The sequence below is a fragment of the Ursus americanus genome, chromosome 23, assembly GCF_024610735.1.
Source record: "Ursus americanus isolate L20-20 chromosome 23, mUrsAme1.1.p, whole genome shotgun sequence".
In the NCBI taxonomy this organism is placed as follows: domain Eukaryota; kingdom Metazoa; phylum Chordata; class Mammalia; order Carnivora; family Ursidae; genus Ursus; species Ursus americanus.
The window spans coordinates 16,396,094-16,419,595 of record NC_142149.1 but is presented as its reverse complement, the minus strand read 5'-3'; the positions used below and the strand labels follow the sequence as shown (position 1 = coordinate 16,419,595).

The 23,502-nt window shown below is 53.0% G+C and overlaps 1 protein-coding gene across 26 annotated transcripts in view; it reads left to right on the top strand.

Moving 5' to 3' along the window:
- The window catches only part of MAPT (microtubule associated protein tau), a 96,607-nt gene that overhangs the window by 61,493 nt on the left and 11,612 nt on the right, over positions 1-23,502 (top strand). For 12 of the 26 annotated variants that reach the window (XM_087854260.1, XM_087854257.1, XM_087854255.1 and 9 more), the window contains 6 exons: positions 2,425-3,537; positions 6,215-6,270; positions 8,923-9,120; positions 10,134-10,260; positions 11,518-11,571; positions 13,498-13,763. In XM_087854260.1, coding sequence (XP_087710386.1) covers positions 2,425-3,537; positions 6,215-6,270; positions 8,923-9,120; positions 10,134-10,260; positions 11,518-11,571; positions 13,498-13,763 — 1,814 coding nt within the window. Of the gene's footprint in view, positions 1-2,424; positions 3,538-6,214; positions 6,271-8,922; positions 9,121-10,133; positions 10,261-11,517; positions 11,572-13,497; positions 13,764-17,109; position 23,502 lie in introns of those variants that run through there. The other 14 variants (XM_087854268.1, XM_087854270.1, XM_087854266.1 and 11 more) reach the window with 6 other exon arrangements.

The window sequence follows — 23,502 nt, the reverse complement described above, 5'->3', positions numbered from 1 at the left end:
GATAGAAAGATGAACACCAGGTAGACATTTGCCGTGGGAAGTGGGCACCAAATCTGTGAAAACATGGCAGTTTCTACCTCTGCTCCCAAGACCAACACCTCGTGCCCTGATGGGGACTGCTGGTCCACACTGCTGGTCCACTTCCCTCCGGCGAAACCGTGTGGAGCTCGGACACACTTGTGATCCACAAACACATCTTATTTCCCAAAGGCCTGTCGTCTGTTTTCAGATTGAGGAAGAGCCGTGTAACAAAAGCCCCGTTACTAGATCTTCTTGCAGTTCCCAGAGGAGAAGGCAAACCTCTGGCAGCCCGGGTTCGTGAAGTTCACCTAAGACAGATGAGGGTGTTTCAGGACGGCGCGCAGTGAGCTGAGCGTCAGATGTGCGAAGGCCTTACCCGTGGCCTGCTCACGCCCGGGGGTAGATCTTTCCTCTGTGTCACAAGGACGGGGCCTCCTGAGGGCGATGTGAGGGGACCGTGTGTCCGGAGTCCGGAGGCCTTCACACGGGTTGCCCAGATACGGTTTACCTCGGACGGCGCCCCCCACCCTCCCACCCGGATGATTGCTATGCGTATTACTGAGCACTACATAGTATTCTAGGAGCTGAATAGAACATTCTCCCAGCCTGGCTCCTTCCTCCAGAAGTATACGTGTGATGTTAGGTTCAGTCAAATACATACATGCAATCAGTTATTGATGACTTTTCAAGGTGTGTTTAGTATTTATGTTTGGGGCCTTCGTCTCTTTTTTCATGAGGGTCATTTGCAGTCTTACAGTCTATCAGGACAGTCCCATCCTGACCACGAGCAATTTCTAGGAGGCTCTGGGAGGAAAGCTTTTTCCAGGAGGCAGGGAGACCTGGCCGGCCAAGGAGGTGTAGAGACTAGCGCCTACCGTGCGCGGCCTCTGGTCCGTCGAGCTGGTTGGTTGATGAGGGATCATGGCGCTGAGGCACCTGCTCGGATCGTCTGTTGTTCGGGCTATTCTCCCCGGAGACTGACCGACGGCCCCAGGAAGGTGCCGCAGACCCTGCGGAGAGCAGAAACGAGCCTATCTGCCTGACACCAGTTCACCCATGCAGGATTCCGTTATTGATCATTGCTGGGGGGGCAGGCACCGTGGTCGATGCCAGGAACACGAAATGAGGGAGACCGTGAGCACGAGGCCCTGGCAGGAGGGTGGGGGTGGAGGTGAGCTGTGGCTGGCTTCTTGGTAGTAGCCCTCGGGCAGCTACACGGGCTCCACCTGGGTGGGGAGAGAGGGCGGTCACATGGGAGGTGTGTCCACGGCCACATGACTGTGTGCACACGTGCGTTCCCCGCCTCCCTCCCCTCCGCTCCTCCAATACCCTGAATCTTTGGGGTTCTAGGTTTTGTTTAGAGGAGAGCTGTGGAGTTGTGTGTTGTTCTGCTGGGACTAGATGGGAAGTGTGAAGGTTGGGAATTTAAAAAAAAAACAAAGGATGTTGTTTAGGAGTACCAAAGAGCGTGACTCTCCTGTCCTTAATACACGGTCTGGTCCTCTAAGGAGGGCTCACATGAACACCGCACGAACGAGCCAGAAAGTGTCAAGTGTGCCTTCCACCAACTGCTAGTTGTGGGACGGGCCGAAAACAGTGGTCTCGTTGGCAGGCAATGCCTTTGTCACGCAGAGCCCTTTCCTGCCACAGTGGTCTGCTTCGCCGTATGCAAAAGGCCCATCAGCGATCCATGACCCGGATAAATCTGAATCGTGCTTCTGTTTGTAGGAACCTTGTTTGTAGGAACCTTGTGGCAGTTCTGATAGTAAAGACTCAAGCCCTGGTCATGATGAATTTGGGCATTTTCCAAATCATAAGGCAGGGTTGGTTTATGGGTACCTGCTGGCTTCATTTTGCAGAAAGGGGAAACAGAGAGAGGGAGAGAAAAGGGTATCCTCACTGCACCCAAGTCAGGTCCTATCTAGAGGCCAGAAACTTCAAGAAGCTCAGTGTCCCTGGAGAGAAGGAGAAGCTTCCGTAGCCTAGGAGATTCAACACAAGGCAGCCCCACAGTGGGCTTGGCAGCCCTGGAGGTGCTGACATGCTCTGAGCCCACCCAGAGCCCGTGGGAGGCAGAGGAACAACGCTGGCGCTAAATGGGGCCTTGGAGGTCACCAGGTCTGAGCACCCCTTTTACAGATGAGGAAACTGAGGCCCAGAGAGGGGAGATGCCTGCCCACCCAGCATCGTCCAGTGAGTCGGTATTAGCAGACCAACAGAGCTTTCATTCTGAGCAACGGAAAGCAGCAAGGATGAGCCCAGAGTGCATGCTCCTTTTTCTTTGTTAGTTGGGCTTGTGATGCTGTTTAAATGTCCTTTTCTTATTTCAAGAGTGCGTTCTCTCTCTTAAACAATTAATGTGTCCTTGCCAACCTTTTGTCACTGCTGCCTCTTCAAACCCAGAGGAGGTGAGAGTTCCTGGCCAGCAGAGCGAGGTACCTGAGAGGCCCCCAGCCAATGGGCTTAGTTCTCAGGATCAGCCTGAACACAGCAGAGAAGCTTCTGGGGACTCTGTGCTGCCTCTGGGGGAGAAACAGCCAGAGGCCCCGGCACTGATGGTCTCCAGCCATTCCCAGCATCACCCCATCTGTGAACCACCTTCTCCAACAGGAGGCCCTCAGGAGCCCCACCAGGAGTGGGGACCAAAACCAGGTGATGGGGTCAAGGGGGGTCTGGCCTTTCCAAAGCCCACCTCCCCTGGATATCTCCAGATGGAGTCCGGGAGTGTCAAGGCTGTCCAGGAGAGCCTCCTCGGGGAGCCAGGGCACCATCGAGGTGAAGCCGCTGACCCAGGCACCCTGGGTCTGATGGGCCAGCATGTGTCCTACACTCCTGGGGCTCCCATTGAGCCTGATGGCCCCAGGGAGGCCACACGCCAGCCTTTGGGGACAGAACCTGAGGACACAGAGAGCAGTCGCCATGGCTTGGAGCCGCTGGAGCACCAGTTTTTGGGAGACCTGCGCCAGGAGGGGCCACCTCTGAAGGGGGACCAATGCAAAGAGAGGAGGGGGGTCAAGGAAGTCGACGAAGATCGTGATGTGGACGAGTCCTTGCCTCAGGACTCCCCTCCTTCCCAGGTCTCCCCAGGTCTGCAGAGCTCCCCTACCCAAGGCGGGCCACCACCCCCCACAGTTTCCAGAGGAGCCGCTGGCTTCGCCAGTTTCCCAGCTGAGGGTGCCATCCGCCTCCCTGTCGATTTCCTCTCCAACGTCTCCACAGAGATCGAGGCCTCAGAGCCCCACGGGCCCAGCGCAGGGCCCACAGTGGAAGGGCAGGACATGCCCCCCGAGTTCACCTTCCACGTGGAAATCAAAGCCAACGTGCAGAAGGAACAGGGACATTCAGAGCTGGATTTGGAAGGGGCTGCCCTTCCAGGGCCCCCTGGAGAGGAGCAAGAGCCCCAGGGCCCTTCTGAGGGAGAGGACACAAAAAAGACTGACCTTCCAGAACCTTCTGAAAAGCAGCCTGCCGCTGTTCTGCCAGGAAAGCCCATCAGCCGGGTCCCTCAACTCAAAGGTCTGTGTCTTGAGCTCCTTCGCTCCTTCCTGGTGACCTCATGTGGCACCCAGGCTGCAGGCACTGCCACTGAGCTTCCGGCCCCTCCTTGACTCCCGCTGCTTCCAAGGTTCCTAAGGAGAGTCACTAAACCCACCACCTGGGCCCTGCTGCTCAGCCCCCCGCAGCCGCGTCCTGCCCCTGAGGCTCTGGTAGCACGCGCTCTTCTCATGCTTGCCCGCCATGCTGCATGTCACCAACACCCCACCCAGTGCTTTCCACCCTCCATTTCTCTGGCCTCCCAAAAGATCCACAGTGGTCCATCAGCCCACAGGGGGCTGGTGTGCTGCCCTCCACAGAGCAGATAACAGCTGGTCCACTTTTGAGGGCTGATTATGTGCCCTAAATTCATTGTCTAGAGCCCTTTCGACCTTTCCAAGAGGGCATGATTCGCCCCACTTTGCACACGAGGAAGCAGTCTCAGGGAGGTAAAGTAATTTGCTGAAGGTCACCAAGTAGTAAGTGACAGAGCCACGTTCAGAATCCAGGTGGGTCTGCTTTGAAAGTCATGCTCTTCCCTGCTCAGCACAGTGCCTTCTGGAAGGTTCTGAAGTATGCCCTTGGAGACCAGAGATGCTGGCATGAGCCTGTCTTCTGCTGCTCTTGTCAATGGACAAAACATCACATGTAGCAGATGGTATGCACACGAGCATTTGGGGGTAGCCCGGAGCCCAAGCTGAGCCTTCGGTCCAACAGCCCCTACCCGTACCCACCCTGCCTTGTGGTAGGGCAGACAATGAGCAAAGACAAAATGTTCCTGTTTGAATCTTCTCTTCCTCCCTTGGGGGAGCCTGGGAACCCCCGTGCTGGGATTGCAGGGGCCTCAGCCCCAGCCTGCTTGGGCACAGCAGCCCTTCGGGAGCTGGAGAGGCGGTGGGGGGAGTTCCCCCGTGTTGGGGTCTCTGTCAGGAAGACGAGGAGGCCAGCGGAGGCCTCATGGCTACTAGTCGGGTGTATTCATACATTTAGGACCTCTAGTGTGTTGGAATTATTTACAGGGCTCAGAAATCCATGTTGCTTGAGCTGTCAATTGCAAACATTTGTTAAATTTTTATAAGATTTTACTTGTCAAGAGAACTTTGAAATGTTGTACATAAAGGAACTTATATTAAAATTTAAGACCCCCCCAATTCCTATATTATCCTATTTTAAAATATCCTAAATTCCAAAATAGTAGGCGACAAATAACTGTGACTTGGCAAATTATAACAGTGTTAACTGAAATGGTGTTTTATTGCATACTGGCTATTTATTGACATGTCCGGGGGGAAAAGGAGTTCTGTGGTCCAGTAAGTTTGGAGAAAAACAGGCAAAGCAGAGTTAAGCAAGGTTTGCCGCAGCAGGACTTGTCAGAGCCTTTAATATTCTAATGCACATTCTAAGCCCCTGAGAAAGACACAGAGTATGGATTTCCCAAATTTACTTGATCTGACCTGCTAACATCTCCTGGAAGAGGACTTGTTCAGTAGTACCCAGTTTGGGAAATGCAGATCTAGCAGATGCTTCTGTTGTGACATGGATGGTGATGGTTGATTTGGGCAAAAGACATGAATCAGGTCTACCTGGGGCTCTTATTAAAATGCATATTCATAGGCCCCACCTTGAGCTTACAGAGTCTCACGTGCGCCCAGGAACCTGCGTTTTATCAACCTGTCTCGGTGGTTCTGCTGCGACAGTAATGTGTGACAGTCTCTGGGCGAGATCATCAATCCGGGCCACTCTAGAAATCCAGCCTCCGGCAGCCAGTGGGAAGCTCCAGGAGGCCCCACTGACCTTTTGGCAGGGAGAATACAATATTGAAACCAAGGACGAAAATCAATAATCAATATTCAGCAAAGAATGTCAGCAGAAGGAAGGGAGGAGTTAGGATGCAGGTAGACACGTGGTTTCACCATGGGGTGTGGCTTTGTACACTCAAAAGCAGCAGCGGTTTGGTTCTAAACTTGAGAGAGACCTGTAAAATGTTTGATGGTAACTAGTTTGTAGCTAATTTGGGGAAACAGCAAGGATTAGTCCTCTTGGGAGGGCCCGTAGGTGGCGAGAAGACCCTTCCCAGCTGGGTCAGGGGTGGACCTGGCTTGTCAGGGGGCAGGGCAGCTGGGGCTGGTGACTGGAGCCCCCATTAGCGATCTAGGGGCAAGCTCTGGGTGACAGCATGAGTAGGGGATCGGAGTCCTTCAGGGGGTCGGAGCATAGCTCAGCTGCCCCATCTGTGGCCTGGGGGCCTCCAAATGCCCCTCCTTGGAGTGGGGTGGGTCCCTGCTGGGATAGGCTGACCCTGGCAGACAGGGAAGGAGCCTATGAGAGATGCGGCCTGCACTGTCCACCTTCCCTGATCGCCCCTGTGCCCGCGTGTGCCTGGACGAGTTTTCACCGCACCCCCTCTGCATGTCCCCACCTTCGGCCAGCCTGCTGTCCCCACTTGTCAGGGTGCGCCAAGCAATGACCCCAGTGTGCTGTGTTGATACTAACAACGAGAGACGGATTCAAAGGGAAAGAAAATCCATTGGGTTTCCACCCAGCCCAACAGAACAGAACACATTGTGCCGATCCCGAGAAACCAGCGCAGCTGTACCCAGCTCCTTCCATGAGCTCTGCAAATGGGTGTAACAGACATTCTCATTTTATATCTTATCAGCTCGCATGGTCAGTAAAGGCAAAGACGGGACTGGACCCGAGGACAAAAAGGCCAAGGTAAGCTGATGAAACCGTGAACCTCTGCCGACGTCAAGTTTATCAAGAAGCCATGCTTATCTGAATTTTTATACGTAACACGTGGGGAGCCTCGGTCACTGAAGGATGACTGTCATTTAAAAAGTGCTTTGTGTTTTTATGCAAACTTTCAAAATTCCAGCATTCATCCACTTTGATGCTTATGCCGGGGAAGGGCGGTCAGCAGGTGAATGAATTCATGCTCCTCATGGCAGTTCCGGTAGCATAGTTGAAATGAGATGTTCATAGTAAACAAAGATACATTTGAATTTTCCGCAATAAAGTTTGAAGTTTGCACATCTCACACTTCCCACTGCAGATCCAGGCTCAGTGAACATACATGAACACACACATACTTAAGGTGTAGAGAAAATACCACTTATTCAGGTGGCCGAGGGAGCATTGATCAAGGAAGTGACCTCTAACTTAAGGTGGAGGGTTCTGGAAAAGCCCTAGAAGAGGGGACCTATGAGGCAGACAGGGAAGGAGATATAAAGGAGAGTTGCTGAGGAAGGGGTGGGAACAGCATTCCGAGGAGTAGGAACAGCACAGCAAAGCCCAGAAGCATGAAGAGATGATGGGTGTTCTGAGAACTGTAGGCAGATGGGTTGGTTGCTGCCGAGCTCCAAGTGGGACTGATGTATGTTGGAAAGGAGAGTGAGGAAGGGAAAGCTGATACATGCCCTAAATGCTAAGTGGACGAGTGAGCAGCGGTGCAGTAGACACCATTTTGAAATCTTGCCAAGGCTCCAGTTTGACGCCAGCTTTAGTCAGACTTCAACACCAACCTGAGGAACAGTGAATGAAGTGGCTGCTCCCACCGAAAGTGCACGCAGAACCATGCTGGCTTTCTCAGTGCTTCCTGTCAGCTGTAGTTTCCTCCCTTCCTGACTTTGCATCTCCCGTAACTGCACAGTAGAATTTACCCAGGAAAATCCCGCTGTGGCCCTAGATGAAGACCGATTTTCTGTAAAGGCCTCTAAAATTTCCAGTATAAATTCTTCCTGAAACATCTGGGTCTTAATCGTCCCAGAGCCCTGGTGGGGACCTCGGAGGCAGAGGGTAGCTCTAGGAGTTGGGTAGCGCGTGTTGTGCCTCCCCTCTAGGACGTCGGGTTTGCCATTACAAGACCCAGTGAGGCAGCTGAGGGTCCTGCACAGACTTGGGGGGCTCTGCCCTAGAGGCGCGAGGCCGTAGCAAGAGCTGCTAGCCGGTCGTGATGCGTGTCAGGGGAATCCCAGCCTCATGCATGCACGCATTCCGTTCATTCATTCATTTGCACACGTGGAGACAACATCCCTGTCCTGGACAGCGAGGGGTCGGATCTTGCACGAACCTGGGCCAGGTAGGGAGTGGTGCCCACAGAAGGGGGCCTTGTGCAGCAGGGAAAGGAGGAGTACCCACCTCCAGTTTTTCTTATCACCATTCCAGGACCTCAGCCTGTGTCTGTCCCCTCACCCCTTTCCCCACCCCTTGGGCTCTCTCCTTGCCAAGGCTGGCCACACGGAGGGCCTCCTCCATTTTGGTGGGGGATCCGAGGGCGACAAGGAAATAAACTCAAGGTCCTTGCTTGGTAGCTCTGACTCCCTCTTGGAAACACCTCTGGACTAGGCCATATGATTTTATACCTGGAGGTGCGACCCCTCCTCCTCCCAGCTCACCTCCTCCACCAGGGCCCTGCTTCCCAGTCAAAGTCTCCCAGAGCCAGTTAGGACAAACCGTGGGTCCCAACCACTGTCCATTAGTTTCCCTCTCCTTGAAGGGCAGTGCCATCTGAGGTCGTCCAGCCCCATGGCCTCTTGTTGGGTTACCTCACGCAGGCTCTTTCCTTAGGTGGAATGTGTTCAAGAGCGGACATTGGCCAGATTAGCATTTACCAGAGAGAGTGAAGCGTTAGTTTTGAGACTTTAATCAGAAAAGTGTGTGTGTGTGTGTGTGTGTGTGTGTGTGTGTGTGCACGCATGTGCACATGTAACCTGAGGTATAAGGCAGAATCTTTAAGACTTGGGATAGGCACAATCCTGATGTTAGCAAGTGTGATACTCTCAATGTGGCAGAAGAAGGCCAAGGGTTAGCAGGCCAGCATGAGCTCCTCACCTGGAATTTAGTGCTATTTAGCAGAAAGTGGGGCCCTGCTGACCCATGACACACTAGGGATGACCTATGACACACTGGGGATGTTTCTGGAAAAACATCCTAAGAATCATATGCTTTGCTGATCTCCATGAACTCTTCAGGCACGAAACACCTTTAAACCAGTGGTCTCCAAAGTGGCAGGGGTATAGCACAAGAAGATCCAGTGGCCTAAAGAACATTCTAGAACTTCTATCCATTTTTTTCCCTCCTCTCTTTTAAAAGTTCTGTCATCCATAAGTTTTATAATGTACATCATATGTTGGCATCGTAGTATACGTACTTGACTGATAAATAACTACAAGAACGTTAGGGTGTGTGGACACTTTCGGTCCTTAGTGATAAGAAGGACAGATAAGGGTACTTGATCCAGATAGTTTGGAGATCACTGCTTTAAACCATTACCTGCCTTGTTTATTTTTAGTTACTGTCCTTTTTCAGTTTGTTCCCTTCCCCCATGTGCTGACTTTTATTTTGATTTTATTTATGTTTATGTTTAAGACATCCACACCTTCCTCTGCTAAAACCCTGAAAACTAGGCCTTGCCTTAGCCCCAAACGCCCCACTCCTGGTAGCTCAGACCCTTTGATCAAACCCTCCAGCCCTGCCGTGTGCCCAGAGTCATCTTCCTCTCCTAAACACGTCTCTTCTGTCACACCCCGAACCGGCAGTTCTGCAGCAAAGGGGATGAAAGTCAAGGTAAGGAAACCACCTCTGAAAAGAATCAGGCTGCTCTCGTATGGTTTTCAAACGTATGCTGTTTTCAGCCGCAAAGACCTTCCTTCAGAGAAACTCTTACATAGAAGCCCCACGTAGAACAATGAAAATTCTGGTTGAACTGGGACAAGGGGGGCGTGGCACTGTTTTTCCAGCTCCAGTTAGTCCCCTGCAGCTCCTGAGGGGGCCCTGGTTTGAAAATGACCGCCCTAACCGGGAGTGCTTTCAGATCGCCCCCTTGTGGGTCGTATGCAGCGCCAGGCCCAGAGCCTGTCCCGCGAGGGGACTCCCCTGCTGAACCATCCTGTGATCTTTGATGAATGTCAGGGGTTTTTTTTGAGTTTGTGTTATGTGTCAAGGTCAAATCCAGTAACTGCCCCCAGTCAGCAGACACCTTGCACACCGCCTCTCAACCGTTGGCCAGTTCGCTAATTGGCGCTGGAGTTCACCCCCGCCAAGGGCTCTTAGCGTGCTCAGGAGTCACGGAATCCTGAGGGTTGTTTGGGAGAGAACAGGAAACTGACCTAGCTCTGTTAGCACCTGCGGTCAGGTTCACCAGTGTCCCCAGGGGTCTCTGGTGAGACCAACAACCATGAGTCAGGTGGATCCCTGTAGAGAGTTGGGAAACGGCTGTCCACACAGGAATGGCCTGCCCATCCATCGGCCCCGGGTGGGTGATGAGCCCAGTCGTCACTCTAAGCTCGGTTACCTTTTTATAAAACATGACAGCACAAGCCATGCTGAGAACTCACGCAGACAGTTCCTCCAGGAGCACACGGTGGTCAGGGCGCTTGGCGATTGGGTGGAGCTATGGGTTTGTGCAGCCGGCACACCCTTGAGATCGTGGAAGACGTTTGTGGCATCTGGCAGGCAAAGGGTCACCCCAATTTTAGCCTCGCTCTGAGTCAAGGTGGTTGAGTGGAGCTTGCATTGACTCTAGGCGATAGTAACCTTTCCCAGTCGTAAAAACCACTGTATCGCGCTTCGGTTTACAGGGGGCGGACGGTAAAACCGGAACGAAGATTGCCACACCCCGGGGAGCGGCCCCTCCAGGCCAGAAAGGCCAGGCCAATGCCACCAGGATTCCAGCGAAAACCACGCCCTCCCCAAAGACCCCGCCCGGTAAGCAGAATGTTCTCTGGAATCCAGGTCAGGGGCAGCGGTCAGTAGGTGCCGGCCTCATCTTTGAAGGCCCCTGGCAGTTAATCGCTGCCTCGAGCTGACGGACCCCTGCAGCTCACTGGGCACCTCAGCGCTCATTCTCCTTTTGATCCTTTCGGCAATTTTCCGAGGTAGGTGTTGAATCCCCGCTTTTGAGTGATGACGAAATCAAGGCCTTAAGAATGTGCACGGATAAGTCTAAGCAGCTCACTTCAAGCATGAAGAGAATGCAGCCGCGTGACTAAGGGGCAGGAAAGGGGTGTGCTGAGTTTCTCTGACCCCAAGCCCCGGGGCCCGCGTGGCGGCTCTGCGTCTCTGGAAGCAGAGCAGCAGCCGGGAGGGGTCACTATGGGTGACCTCACAGCAGATGTGGCCGCTGCACAGCTGAACTTGCTGGAGTGGGCCGGTTGGCAGGACTGGCGCGGCTCGGCTGGGCACCTGCGCTCGTGTCAGTAAAGGCCACCTAGTTCTGAGTACCAGGCAGGCTTCCGGGGAGCGAATCTGCTCCCAGGGGTGCTATAAAGAGTAGCTGCCCTCTTTGGGGAGGAGAGACAGCCAGGCTGAGCTCCTCCCCCTCCCCCCACCCCCAGGGGCCCTGCCCCAGGAGACTGGGTTTGGCTTCTGCACAGCTTGGGGGGCATCTGGCCACCTTGGCTTGGGGTGGCGCTCAGTGGCCCATGGATCTTGTACGAGCCTCGAGAGGCCCGGCCTGGTTCCGGGTGTCTCTGCCGTGTGCCGGCCGGGGGTGGCAGCTCAGAGCCCTTCGTCTGCATGTTTTTGCGGTGGTGTTTGCCTCCTTTGCCCTGGGGTGGTGCCTGCAAGAACCGGCTGGATGGTTTCTTCCTGTCTGGAATTCATGTGACAGAAGGCTAATTCACGTAATCGTATTGAATTGTATGAGTGATTTTGATCTTGCTTTTCTTTGCTCGGCCTTAAGCCAGTTGACGTGTTCACACAACAACTCACAAAACGGGGAATGAGAATGTGCCTTTCTCTTTGGATCGTATCTGCGTGTGCGTGGCAGCTTGTGGGGGGACAGACCTCTGTGGGCCACCTTGACCTGTGTCCTGCCAGTCGGGACCCCTGCTCCCTGAACGCACTCCCCGCCTGGCTCACCTCTGCCGTGTGGCCTGTCTGGTGCCTACAGCATGAAGATTTCACGGAGGCCCCATTTAAGCTTGATTATAATGAGGCTTTCTGTGGATTTTTCTTTTTAAGCTACCAAGCAAGTGCAGAGAAAACCACCCCCTGCAGGGGTAAAATCCGAGCGAGGTAATTGGGGGGCCGCTTCGCTCAGTGGGGCACGCGCTGTTTGTGTGTGGCTGTTTGTTGGCCTAGGTTTTGAGAGCAGGGATGACCAGCTGCTTGAACCTGAATGCAGAGCCGTCCGTATTCCTGCTCTTGTGGCTCACGCAGATGCGTCTGTCTGACGGACCTTCCGATTCCCGTGTGTCCTCATGTACCTCAGCCGAGGCTCTGGGGGGCAGGGAGCACGCGTCTCCAGCTGTTGGTGGGTGCTGGAGGCTCGGACCGAGGTGGAGGTGTGCATTTCCCGCTGCCTTTTATTAATGAGTGTGGGGCGCGCTCGCCCCTGCACCGGGTGCTGGCCCTGGTGCTGCAGCCAGCCTTCAGATCAGCCAGGTGGGCCGGGGCCGCCCTCCCTGTTTTCCAGGTGAGGATGCAGGCTTAGGAGGTTGAGTGGCCTGCCCAAGGTCAGTCTGCAATTAAGAGGCGCAGAAAGGATTTGCAGCCAGCCCCAAGTGCCGTGGTCAGCCCGTGCGCCTGCGGGCAGGAGCGGGGGGATGGGAGGCTGGGCCTGGCACAGAGGTCCCGTCCGTTGTTTCCCGATGTTGGCGACCTTATGACCGTCCAACAGACATGGAAATGCAGACTCTAAAAATGGTGATGCTTCCTCTTCCTCTTGACGAGAGAAGTGGCCTTTTTGGGGCTGCCCGGCGCTTCCAACCAAGAGCCCCCCTTCTCCAGGGCGCAGCCTGCAGGTCCGGTTTGGTACAGATGGTTCCTGGGGCAGGGCCAGGGTCTCTGGGAAGCTTGGAGGCGCCCATAGAGCTCAGGCACCCTCAGTGCGGGTGGCTCACCCGGGCCCTCACCCAGAGCCTCTAGCCCCGTGGCTCTGAGACTCATACGTGCTCAGGAGTCGCCAGTGAACGTGGGAGGAGCCGGCAGGGCAGGCCCTAGCCCCGGGGGTTCTGTCATCCCAGGTCTGGACGGGCCCAGGAATCTGCATCTTACAGGTCCTGCACCTGACCCGAGGCTCTGGAGATGCGGACGCAGGGATTAGTACCTACAGAGTGCACAGGGTCTGGGACGGGCAGGATGGAAGCAGGCTGAGCAGCCCAGGACCGAGTCCTGTTGGGGAAAGACCAGCTCTAGCAGCCTTCCCCGCAGTTGGGAAAGGTGCACGGCCCGCCATGCATGGGCATAGGGGAAGCGAGTTCTTGGAGAGGGCAGGTCAGGGCAGGGAGGCACAAGGCGGCGTGGCTTGTCCGGAGAGCGAGGAACAGGTGCACCCAGAGCAGGCATACTATTCTAGAGCCCACGTGCCACAGAGAAATTGGGGAGGCTGTGCAGGGGCCTGCTGGGAAAGGGGCCTGGAATTGCTGAACAGCTTAAAATTCACCCAGGGGATAAAGGGTCTAATAGACCCAGACAAGGGGGGCCCCTGGTCCTGTCACTGTGTCATGCTCATTCAGGGAAAAGCCACGTAGTATGGCACTAGGGTTTTTCAGAGTGCATCTGCACGTATCCATGCCTGGCGCCCTCACTGCGGGCATTGCCATTATTCCCCAGTTCCAGTTGAGGCCCGTAAGCTCTGAGAGGTCAGGTGACTTGTCTGAGACCACACAGCTAGCTGGGCCCAGTCTCTTGACCCCAGGGCCATAGGCAGAGTTGGTCCCCTTGGGAAAGGGTACCGGGCGGTCCTCAGTGACCGCTCTGTTTCCTCCCTGGGAGACAGGGAGTCTCTGTCCCTACGTGACAAGGCCTGGAAGAAGAGACATGTGTTTAGAAATGAGGTCAAGGGTGCCTCCTGCTACCTTAGCGGAGCCTCTGACCTGCTTCCCACCTGCCTAACTGGCCCTGAGTCTGGGAGTGGGCCCTCGGGACAGGCAGCCCCCAGGGACTTTTCTGGCTCCCACCCACCCCAAGTGCTGGCCTCACTGCCTCCTGTCTCTCCAGGTGAATCTGGGAAATCTGGGGATCGCAGTGGCTACAGCAGCCCTGGCTCCCCGGGCACTCCTGGCAGCCGCTCCCGCACCCCATCCCTGCCAACCCCACCCACCCGGGAACCCAAGAAGGTGGCGGTGGTCCGCACTCCACCTAAGTCGCCGTCTTCAGCCAAGAGCCGCCTGCAGACCGCTCCCGTCCCCATGCCAGACCTGAAGAATGTCAGATCCAAGATCGGCTCCACCGAGAACCTGAAACACCAGCCAGGAGGCGGGAAGGTAAGGGCGCACGTTGGGGGGCTGGCTGGGCGTGTGCTGGGCCAGGAGGCCGGGAGAACGGGTGCGGGTCCCCCCACACCTGCGGCAGAGGCGGGCAAGGGACTCTGACCCCAGCCCTCACCCAGCACCCCGGTCCCTCCCGATCTCTGCGAGGAAAGACAGCTGTGGTTCGTTCTGTGTTGGGGTCACCACCACGCCGCGAGTGCCCCGCTCAGGGAAGACAAAGTGCTGGCTCTGTCCTTCCCTGTTTGAGCCCCTGCTGACGGGACAGTCCCTGAGATTATGAGGGTGGTTGTATCTCCATGACCTGGGGGCACCCACAGGGCTCCCCAGCCTGTCTTGTGTTTAGAACATGACGTGACCAACCCGTAGGTGAGTGTCTCTGGCGTTTGTTGGACATTTCTTTAGGTTAAGTTTCTCTCTAATCCTCAGTTCTGGGGGAATTTGGGGTGCCATTTTGAACAACCGGTTCTTCGGGGCAAGTGGGCACTCATGAAATCTTTGGGTTTCCTAAAGGTGGAGAACTGTGAGCTTCCGAAGGTCTAAGGTGGTGGGAGGTGGGGACTGACCTGGAGCCCCTCCTCCTCCTCCCCTGCCCCCCCCCCTCCCGTTGTATGAGTTTCCCAAGGCTGACGTACAAAAGACCACAGACCGGGCAGCTTATATGACAGAAATGTATTTCCTCACTGTTCTGTATGCCAGAAGTCCAAGATCAAGGTATCGTCGGGACTGGTTTTTTTGAGGTCCCTCTGCTTGGCATGTGGATGGCAGCTGTCTTGTGTCCTCATGTGGTCTTTTGTCTGGGTGTCTCTCTGTCCCGGTCTCTCCTTTCTCTAAGAACACCCGTCATAGATGGGGGCCCACCTCTTGAAAGCCCCCATCTCCAAATATGGTCCCATTCTGAGGCACTGAGAGTTAAGACATCAGCATATGAATTTGGGGGGACACAGTTCAGCCCCTAGCAGCCTTCCCCCTCCCAGCACCAGGGCTTGGGGGGATGGAGAAGGGAGAACAGGTGGCTTGTGTGGAGTACAAAGGACCCAGACTCCACTGTTAGGAGCACAGATGTGTTGGGCCTCCCGGGCTTGGGCTGTTTGGGGGGCTATGAGCCTCCTGCTGTGCTGGGGGGATGTTACAGACCCCAGAGCCATCATTTCCCTTTAATCAGTCAGAACCACTCATCTCCCCCCACAGTGGGAGCCCTTGGCACTATTGATGTCCCTCTTGGCTGGGGCCTGGGTCACCATGAAGGGAGAGCGTCTCAGGGCTTTCTGTCCACGTTGGTGCCTTAACCAAAACCCTGTGCTTTGCTCCCCGTGGAGCCTCAGGGCCTCCTCTGGCTTTTCTTCTCTGTGGGGTCCAAAGAGTCCTGCCCAGTTGGGAGGTCTGGGTGCCTCTCAGGGTAGAGGCCTGGGGCTCATGGTCTGTGGTCCACAGGGTGGGCACTGCACCCATGTTTATTTTTCTGTGGTGTTTGCCTTGGCTGCTCCTTGTAAAGATGCCTGTGTCCTTCCAGAAGGGGCTCTGGGCAGCTGGGGTGTTGGCTTGAAGTTGACCTCTCTGTGGAGCTTTGCAGGCAGGGGATTGCCAAGGTGGTGGGATGTTCCCACTGGTGTTGGCACACCTCCCTCAGTGCTGTGAGCACCCCACGTGTGCCCTGTTTTCATAGCATTGAGGGACCATTTGCCCCTCGTGCTGAAAAACGGAAAACAAAACCCCACACAGCCAGCTCTGCACCTACAAGAAGAGTGTGTGGCTGTGACCAGCGTCTCAGGACAACTCGTGACTGCAAGAGGGAAACTCACCATCAGCGTCCCCCAGCCCATGGGCTATCACACATCAGCAAACAGCCACCGCTCCCTGCCAGCCCCGGCTGTACCTCCATCAGCCCCGGCTGCATCCCGCCGCCAGCCCTGAGTTCCTCTGAGGTTGGTTCGGGAAGTGTGGGCACCCCCGGCCCAGTTCCAGCAGTTCTGCAGAGAACCCAGTGCCGGGGCTGAGCATTTCCCACTGAAAACCCTTCCGGGGCCAGAATCTGCCCCTCACACCCAGGGCTGCCCTGTCTGTGGGGGAGGAGGAGTCTGGTGGTTGGGGGCCAGTGACTTGAGCCTCCGAGGGGCCCACTCCCCCCTCCCTATGACCTCACCATGCTGGGCACAGACCCAGGTCCCCACACTACTGAAGGGTTAAAGGGGGAGGGCAACTTTGTTCCGGACTCTGGGGGGGAAGAGGCAGGGAAGTAGCCAAAGGACGAGTAACAGCTTCCCTTAAATCCCATGGAAAACCTAGAAAATTGCCAGAAACAAAGAAAACCTCAGCCATAACAAAGAGCAACATTAATCTCCAGAGAAAACGAAGAGCCAAGAAACAGGAAAGAAGGCACATGGGATCTGTGGAGAGGGCCTTCAAAATGCCTGGACTAAAGTTTCCGTGAGGTCTCCTTGAGATCGTTGGGGCCCTGTGGCCTCCCGTAGGGCCTGACAGACCATACGTGCTTAGTCCGTGCTTATTTCGGCTGCAAACAGGGATGGCGCTGTGAGTCTGAAGAATACCGCCACCCCCTTAACAGGTGGTCTCGTTGAAGAAGGAGAAGCAAGAGGGTCCAGTTTGAAAAACCTGCAGAGACTGAAAACGCAGAGGATCAATGTAAATCAGTGGCTGGGAAAAAAATGTAAAACACCTGTGTTCTGCTTTGTCCTTTGCTCTGTTTTCATGATTTGCTACTATGAGCAGATATTGCTTAAAGATTCCAGAACGGAATTATTTTTAAAGGAAAATGCAGATAGTCCCTTGGCCACTTTAACAGAAGCAGCTGAGTCCACCAAAGGTTGGGGGAGAAGACAAGGCAGGCCGGCATTGGGACCGCATGCCTACTCCCCTACCTGACTGCAAGAGAATCACCTGGGAGTGTGTCTCTGCTGGGGGGGGGCTTTTAAAAGCCCCAGTGCCAGAGCCTTCCTCAAGCCCATTAGAATCTCCTGGGGAGCCTCCCCAGGTGTTCTGAATGTGCAGTCCCCGCTGAGACCCAGATTCTCACCTGTTGGCTCTGGTCGACCTCAACTAGGGTCTCCTGTGCACCCTGGATCTGAGGACTGATTTTCCTCCTTCAGTCCTGACCCTGTCCGTTCTCAGATTCCATGCCCCTGCCTCCTCGGTCAGCCCATTCCCAGCCTAGGCCAGCCCCTGTGTCCTGCAGCCCGGCCCTGACTTTTGTCCTAGCCCTGTTCTTGGGTGGGGAGGTGTTCAGACACAGAGACAAAGAACCAGCATTTCAAACACATTTAAAAAACCAAACTACTCACTACAGGTGTAAGTGACGTGAAACTGACATCCTTTCATCCCGCAGGGGCTGCAAATCAGCCCAGTCCTTCTGGACAGAATGAAGGAATGCCCATGGTTTTCACAACTTCAGTCGGCCAAACCAGTGATCTGTCAAAGGGTCTCTTGTCTCCTTCCTCTGGACTCAGCTGAAGGTCACCTTGAGATCTTCGGGTCCCCATAGCCTCACACAGAACAAGAGAGTGCTTTGTACTCTAAAATCAGGGAAAGGAAGAAAACCCAAAACTTAGAAAAAGCAGTAAGCACAAAAGTGTGTGTTGAACTTTATTTATAATTGCAAAACAAAACAATCTAAATGCCTGACAGCAGAGAGGTAATTAATGGTAATGCCATACTATAAAATATTATGTAGCCACTAAAAATATCTTGAAAATTTTTTTATATAAACATTTATAAATGTTATACTATGAAGTTAAAAATTATAGTGTAGGAATATTCAAGTTTTGCCTGCTATTGATAAAGTTTGCAGAGAAAAAAACTATGACAAAATGCCAATCGTGACTCATAGAGATTGTGTGTTTTTCCCTTTCCTCCCAAATTTTCTAGTGAAAACATTTCTAATCAGAAAAACATGGATAGGAATACATTGTAACTGGAAGTGTTACAGTAGATGATAGTAAAGCAAAAAATAGAAGGACATAGAAAGTCCCTGTAATCGAGAAAGGAAATTTTCAAATACCAGGAATTAAACTGTATGACACAGGATTTATCAGATGTTATGCCAATTATGCATATAGTCTGTAAAAAAAAAAAAAAAGACCTATAAATATAGGGAAACAGCAATAGCACTCGTCTGTTCCCTCAGCGTCCTGCCCCAGAACTTGATTTTGTGCATACCACGAACATTACCACAAATACATGGGAATTAAAAAATTGTCCTGTGTCACTTACTGTTCGGTTTGGAGACAAAGAAGGCCTTTTCCGCATGCATTGGTAACAGACACCATATGTCACGTGGCTGTGCCCCCAAATTGTACTTAGAAGGAATTCATAATTTTATTTTATTTTTTTTAAAGATTTCATTTATTTATTTGACAGAGACAGAGAGCACAAGCAGGGGGAGCAGCAGAGGGAGAGGGGGAAGCAGGCTCCCCACTAACCTAGGACCCTGAGATCATGTTCTGAGCTGAAAGCAGACATTTAACCAACTGAGCCACCCAGGTGCCCCAGAATTCATCATTTTAAATGCTTTTGTTATTTAAAAAAAAAATTAAATGGCCACAGCAGAGCAATTATGTTTTTAGTGGAGGGAAAAAAGAATGGAAAAGTAGAATGCAGGCACAAAGGTAAGAGCAGAAATAAATTCGAAAACACAAGTACAGTAGGACAGACGATAGCACGGAAAGCTGGTTCCTTCCTCCTGTCCTTTATTCATTCATTCCCTCGACAGTCCTCGGGCACGTCTGAGCGCCAGGGCTCTGTGCGGAGAGTTCCTGCCCCCAAGGCCTAGAGAAAAAGGGGCAAGAGGACAGGTTGGCCAGGGAAGGATATGTGGACCCCCACACTGAGGGTCCCCCACAAGGAGAGTCACCTGTGTTATGGACAGTCACCCACAATGTGAGGTGTCACCCACAAGTCAGAGAAGACAGGACAGACCCTTTTGGGGACCACCATTGGTCTCTGAAAGGATGGTCTCCTGCAAAGAGTTCTGGGTTCACGGGCTGAGAGAGGACAGAGGGAAACCACACCCTGGAGACATTCAGGGCAAAAGCAGAATAAATCTAGGACATGGGTTTAGGCTGGAGTTGCCGGCCGATCAAGGGAGGTCCCTGCTGGGTCTGTGGTGAACCAGCTGGTTGTTTGCCCTGCCAGGACAGGACAGGATGGAGAAGGAGGAGGGTGGGGAAGGGCACTGCCTGCAGGGAGGGAGCCTCAGGCCCTATGGTCCGTGGATCTTGGGGAATGAGGTTGGGAGGATCAGAGTTGAAAGGCAGAGCCGGTGAGGGCCCCGTGAGGTTAAGGCAACCCCACTGAGAGCCCTCAGCAGCCCTTCTGTGAGCTCAGTGCAGAGCACAGAGGGAAGCACAGAGGTCCCAGGGACCATCCAGGGTAGGGGACAGAGACGGAGCTCACTTGGGGCCAAGGCCCCCTGGTCAGAATTGGGGCAGTGCCTGTGTCTGCCAAGGTTTAGGAAGTCATGGCTGGGAAAGCGCTCAGGGATCCAAACGTGGGGGTGGTCTGATTGGCTCTGAGGATGTCCAGGAGTTGCAGGACTCCAGGCAGTTCAGAAACCAACCAAGAGCCACCCACCCCAGGGCCTCAGGCTGCAATATTCCAGGTGGCCACAAGATGGCAACAGAACGATGTGTCTCTTTCCACGCTGGCGCCCTGACAACTGTAAATTAAAAATTCATTATGTTTAGTGACAGAGTCCCAGTTCTTGTTGCAGAAAGCACACACAGAGAACATTTACATAGAGTAAGTTAAGTCGGCTTGTACCTGGGATAGTCTGCCTCTCCGGGATCAGGGCCAGGGACTCACTCAGCTGAACCTGCCCATCCCTGCGGAGCCAGGCTGGGACCCTCCCCCGGGACAGCCCTGTAACTCCCAGGTCCCCGGGGCACCCCTCCCTGTGCACAGCATCTGTATCTCTGAACAATCTTGTGTAAATCCCATCATTTTAAAGATGCACCGGGTATGTCGACTCTAGTGGAGCCAGGTTGAACCCCGCAAGCACCAGGCTGTGTTGCAGACAGGCCTTGCCCGGGATGGCCGGTGGGCGCTGGGCCAGCCTGGGAGCTCCTGGGGGGGAGGACTGGGCCATCTGGAGCACCTCGAGAGCTCTGAGCCCACACAGAATCAGATCAAGGCCCGGGGAGCATTTGGGACAGCTTCAGGTCCTCAAGGAAATGGACAAAACTGAAGTGGAGTTGTCCTTAGCCCTGCCCCGCCCCCGCCTCTCCTCCCGGATCAAACCCTGACCGCAGGAATCTCTCCCTTGACTGTGAGTCTCCTGGATCAAAATTTGGAGCTTCGAAAACATTGTTCTTTCCTTTGATGAGGATTTTCAGTGTCTGCCCAGAGCCGAGGTTCAACATCCTACACGTTGCTCTAGCCGAGAAATTAAGCTTCTGGATTCCAGTTTCCTAATGCCAACCCTTTTATCTCCCTTCTGTAAATCTAACACTCTGTAAAGGGTGTTGACTTAATTTGACAACTAACAGCAATTCTGCTTTGTAAATTCCTTATGTCTCCTGCCAAATCCCACAAAAACAAAACAAAACTTGTTGCCTTTTTTGTGGGATTGGAACGAGAAAAAGCCACATAAAAAAGAATGTCTACGTACGTTGCAGATCTTGTTGCTTAATGTCGCTAAGTTCATTTGATGAATTTCTTAAATGGATTCGTTCAGAAAACAAGGTTATCTTCCTTGCAAAACTGGTAAGTTTTCTTTGTCAGATAAGGAAGACTACGTAGCTCATCAGGTTTCCCATTTCGCCTTGGCTTCCAGGAAGCTCGGAGTTCAATGTAATGATCAGTCTCATTGTCAGTCCCGATGACCTCTCCTTCTTTGACCATTATCCTTTTAATTTTGTTGTGTTAATATCTGGTGTGTTTGTGTGTGTGTTTTTTCTAATACTACACTGCTCCAGTGCCTTTGTGAAAGCAGGCACGCCTTCTTCTGGGACTTAACCCGTGGAAAGGGATGAGTAAAACACGATCCCCACAGAAGGAGTTCGGGTCCCACTCCTTAAAATCTGAGTGTGGCGTGAACTAATTCAGAGACACTGTGCCGAGGGGCAGCAGTGAGTCCGTGAGGAGCAGTGTGAGAAGGCCTGTCCCGCTCCGGCCTGGGCTGAGGCACGGTCACTGCATCTGCCCCCTGGCAGGAGAGGATTGCAGTGTCCACCAGGAGTGTCCTTTGTACTTGGTGTATGAGACACCCGGCTTGGGGACAGCTGGGGCGAAGCTTTGTTGTCACGTAGGTGGCCGTAGTCACTGCCTGATGTGAGAAGGTCGCTGAACCTCTCAGGGCCGCCGTGGGCCTCCTCATCACTAAATTAGGAGCATGGCAGGTGAGGAAGAGGATGTGGAATTAGATTTTACCCAACCTCTAAATGAGGAGTGGCTTTTACATTTAAAAACCGGAGAAGAGGGGCACCTAGGTAGCTCCGTCAGTTAAGCATCTGACTCTTGATTTCGGCTCAGGTCATGGCGTCAGGGTCATGAGATCAAGCCCCGCGTTGGGCTCCACACTGGGCATGGAGCCTGCTTCAGATTCTCTCTCTCCCTCTCTTAAAAAATAAATAAATAAAAAATAAAAACCAGAGAAGAAATGACAAAGAATTTGAGTCTATAAAGACCGAAATATTTGTAGGGAAAAAAAATACATCTACCAGCAAAAAGGGGGCAGAGGAGCAATTTCATAACAATAAAAAAAAAAAATGCAGGAGAAACCAACAATGCAGTCCCATTTATTTTAGTCAAAGAAAGCAAACCAAGTCTTTAAATGTCTGACACTGGCAGCCGTGTGGTGAAACTGACTTTCTTGATGGTGCTCACAGGGTAAAGTAATCCGATCCTTTCAGAAAGCCACTTGGAGAGTCGTATTGACAATCTTTAGAATATTTATAACTTTGACCCAGAAATACTACTTCTGGGACTCTGCTATGAAAATAATCCATAAAACAGAAAGAACTCCTTGCAGAAAGATGTGCGTGGCAAGACTGTCTCTGTTATTCAAAATAAATATCTGACCATACAGATGTCATAAAACGGAATATGACATATTATTTAAAATAATGCTTTTCATGACTGTAGGTAAGACAAATGCTTAGAAGGTGATGATACTTGATAAAGCAAGATATAAATGTGTATGTAAAGAATTACTACCCTTTCTATGTACATGATGGTAGTTATTTGTAGGTCTGTGACTTCGAGGGAACAGAACAAAAAGTGATTGTGGTTGTGCTATGGTGGCAGGGAGACGGATTTGTTTTTTTGCTTTTTTTAAACTATTTTTCAAAATCATAACGTTATGTTACTTTTCTAATTAAGAAAAATACATAGCTTTTTATTTTAAAGGAACATAGACGAGAATGAAAAAGGTGGGGCAGGTGTGTGCTTACCCGGGTGTTTTGATCCAGACCAGTAAGATTAGGGAAAAAACAGGATGGGGTCCAAGAGAAGATTACTTTGTTTTTATTTTGTCAGGCTAAGGACATCTAAAAATGATAAATGTGAGCTGCTGCCAATGTAATTTAATAACTAATAATTTAATCAAGAAAAGGCCATTTTAACACGGAAAAGTAGGATGGGCAGATTTTCTCTCACGTCCACATTTCCTCATTTTGCAGAGGACCTGTGGCCCCCTTGAGGGCTGGCTCTGGTCTGGGGTCAGGGTTTGGGACCCTTCCCCCCCACAAGCCAGGCTGGGGCTCTGCGACCCCCCCCCCCAGCCACAGCTACCCTCACGGATCCCAAGTCTCCGGGGCAGCGGCCCCCACCTGGCATTCACAAAGGCCACAATGGAGGGGTTGGTGCCATTTCCAGAATTTCAGAGGGCAGTGCTGGCTCTTACTGGGGACTTGGAGCTCACCAGCTGGTGGCTATTCTCAGTGACGAACAGAAAGGAAGGCGCACGGTTTCCAAGCAGGGAGCTCCTGCAGGGAGAGACACCAGGGATGAAGAGGCGATCACTGCTCTGGCAGACCAGACCCCCCTTTCTCTGTGCCATGGTTGTCTGTGTATTTCAGTTTTTAGACAAATTGAGTAAAAATCAGTCACCACTAAAAGCAGTGATATCTCACGCAGAGGGACGTCTGGATTCGTCTTTCTCTCCATAGAGCCATCTGTGTCCTCCCCATAAGGTCAGCGGTGCTCAAACCTAGCCGAGCGTTGGAACGAAGCACCAGGGGAGCTTTCCAGAAGCACAGAGACCGAGATTCTCATTCTAGGTCTGGGTGGGGTCCGGGATTAAAAAAAAAATCTGCAGGTGATTCCAGGGCCTGGCAGCCTGAGGACAGCCACAGAGAGCGCTCGTGAACGCTCTGGCGGGCCTGGTAGGCGTGCAAATGAGGACACAGATGGGACTTGCTATTTCTGTTATTTATTCATGCAGTGGCACAACTGACCACTGCTCACGCCGTCCCAGCCTGGTGGACACTGAGCTGGGTGTACAGGTTTACCGGCCTCCGATGTGCTCTTGGGGGTCCTCGTGGTGAGACTTGCCTCCTGGTGGATGTGCTTTCTGAACCCAGTGTTGTAAGGGGGAGCCCACCGCCAGTCACTCCCAGTTCGGGATGCCTTCCTGGGGCGGCTCCCCTGGGAAGGTGAGACTCAGGCCTCCTGCCCTCAGCCTGGCGCCTCATCTCCCTGCCCTGAAGCCACGCAGGGGGCATGTTAGCGCCGAGCGGATGGCTCTGGGCGTGCGGTGTCACTCATCCTTTTTTCTGGCTAT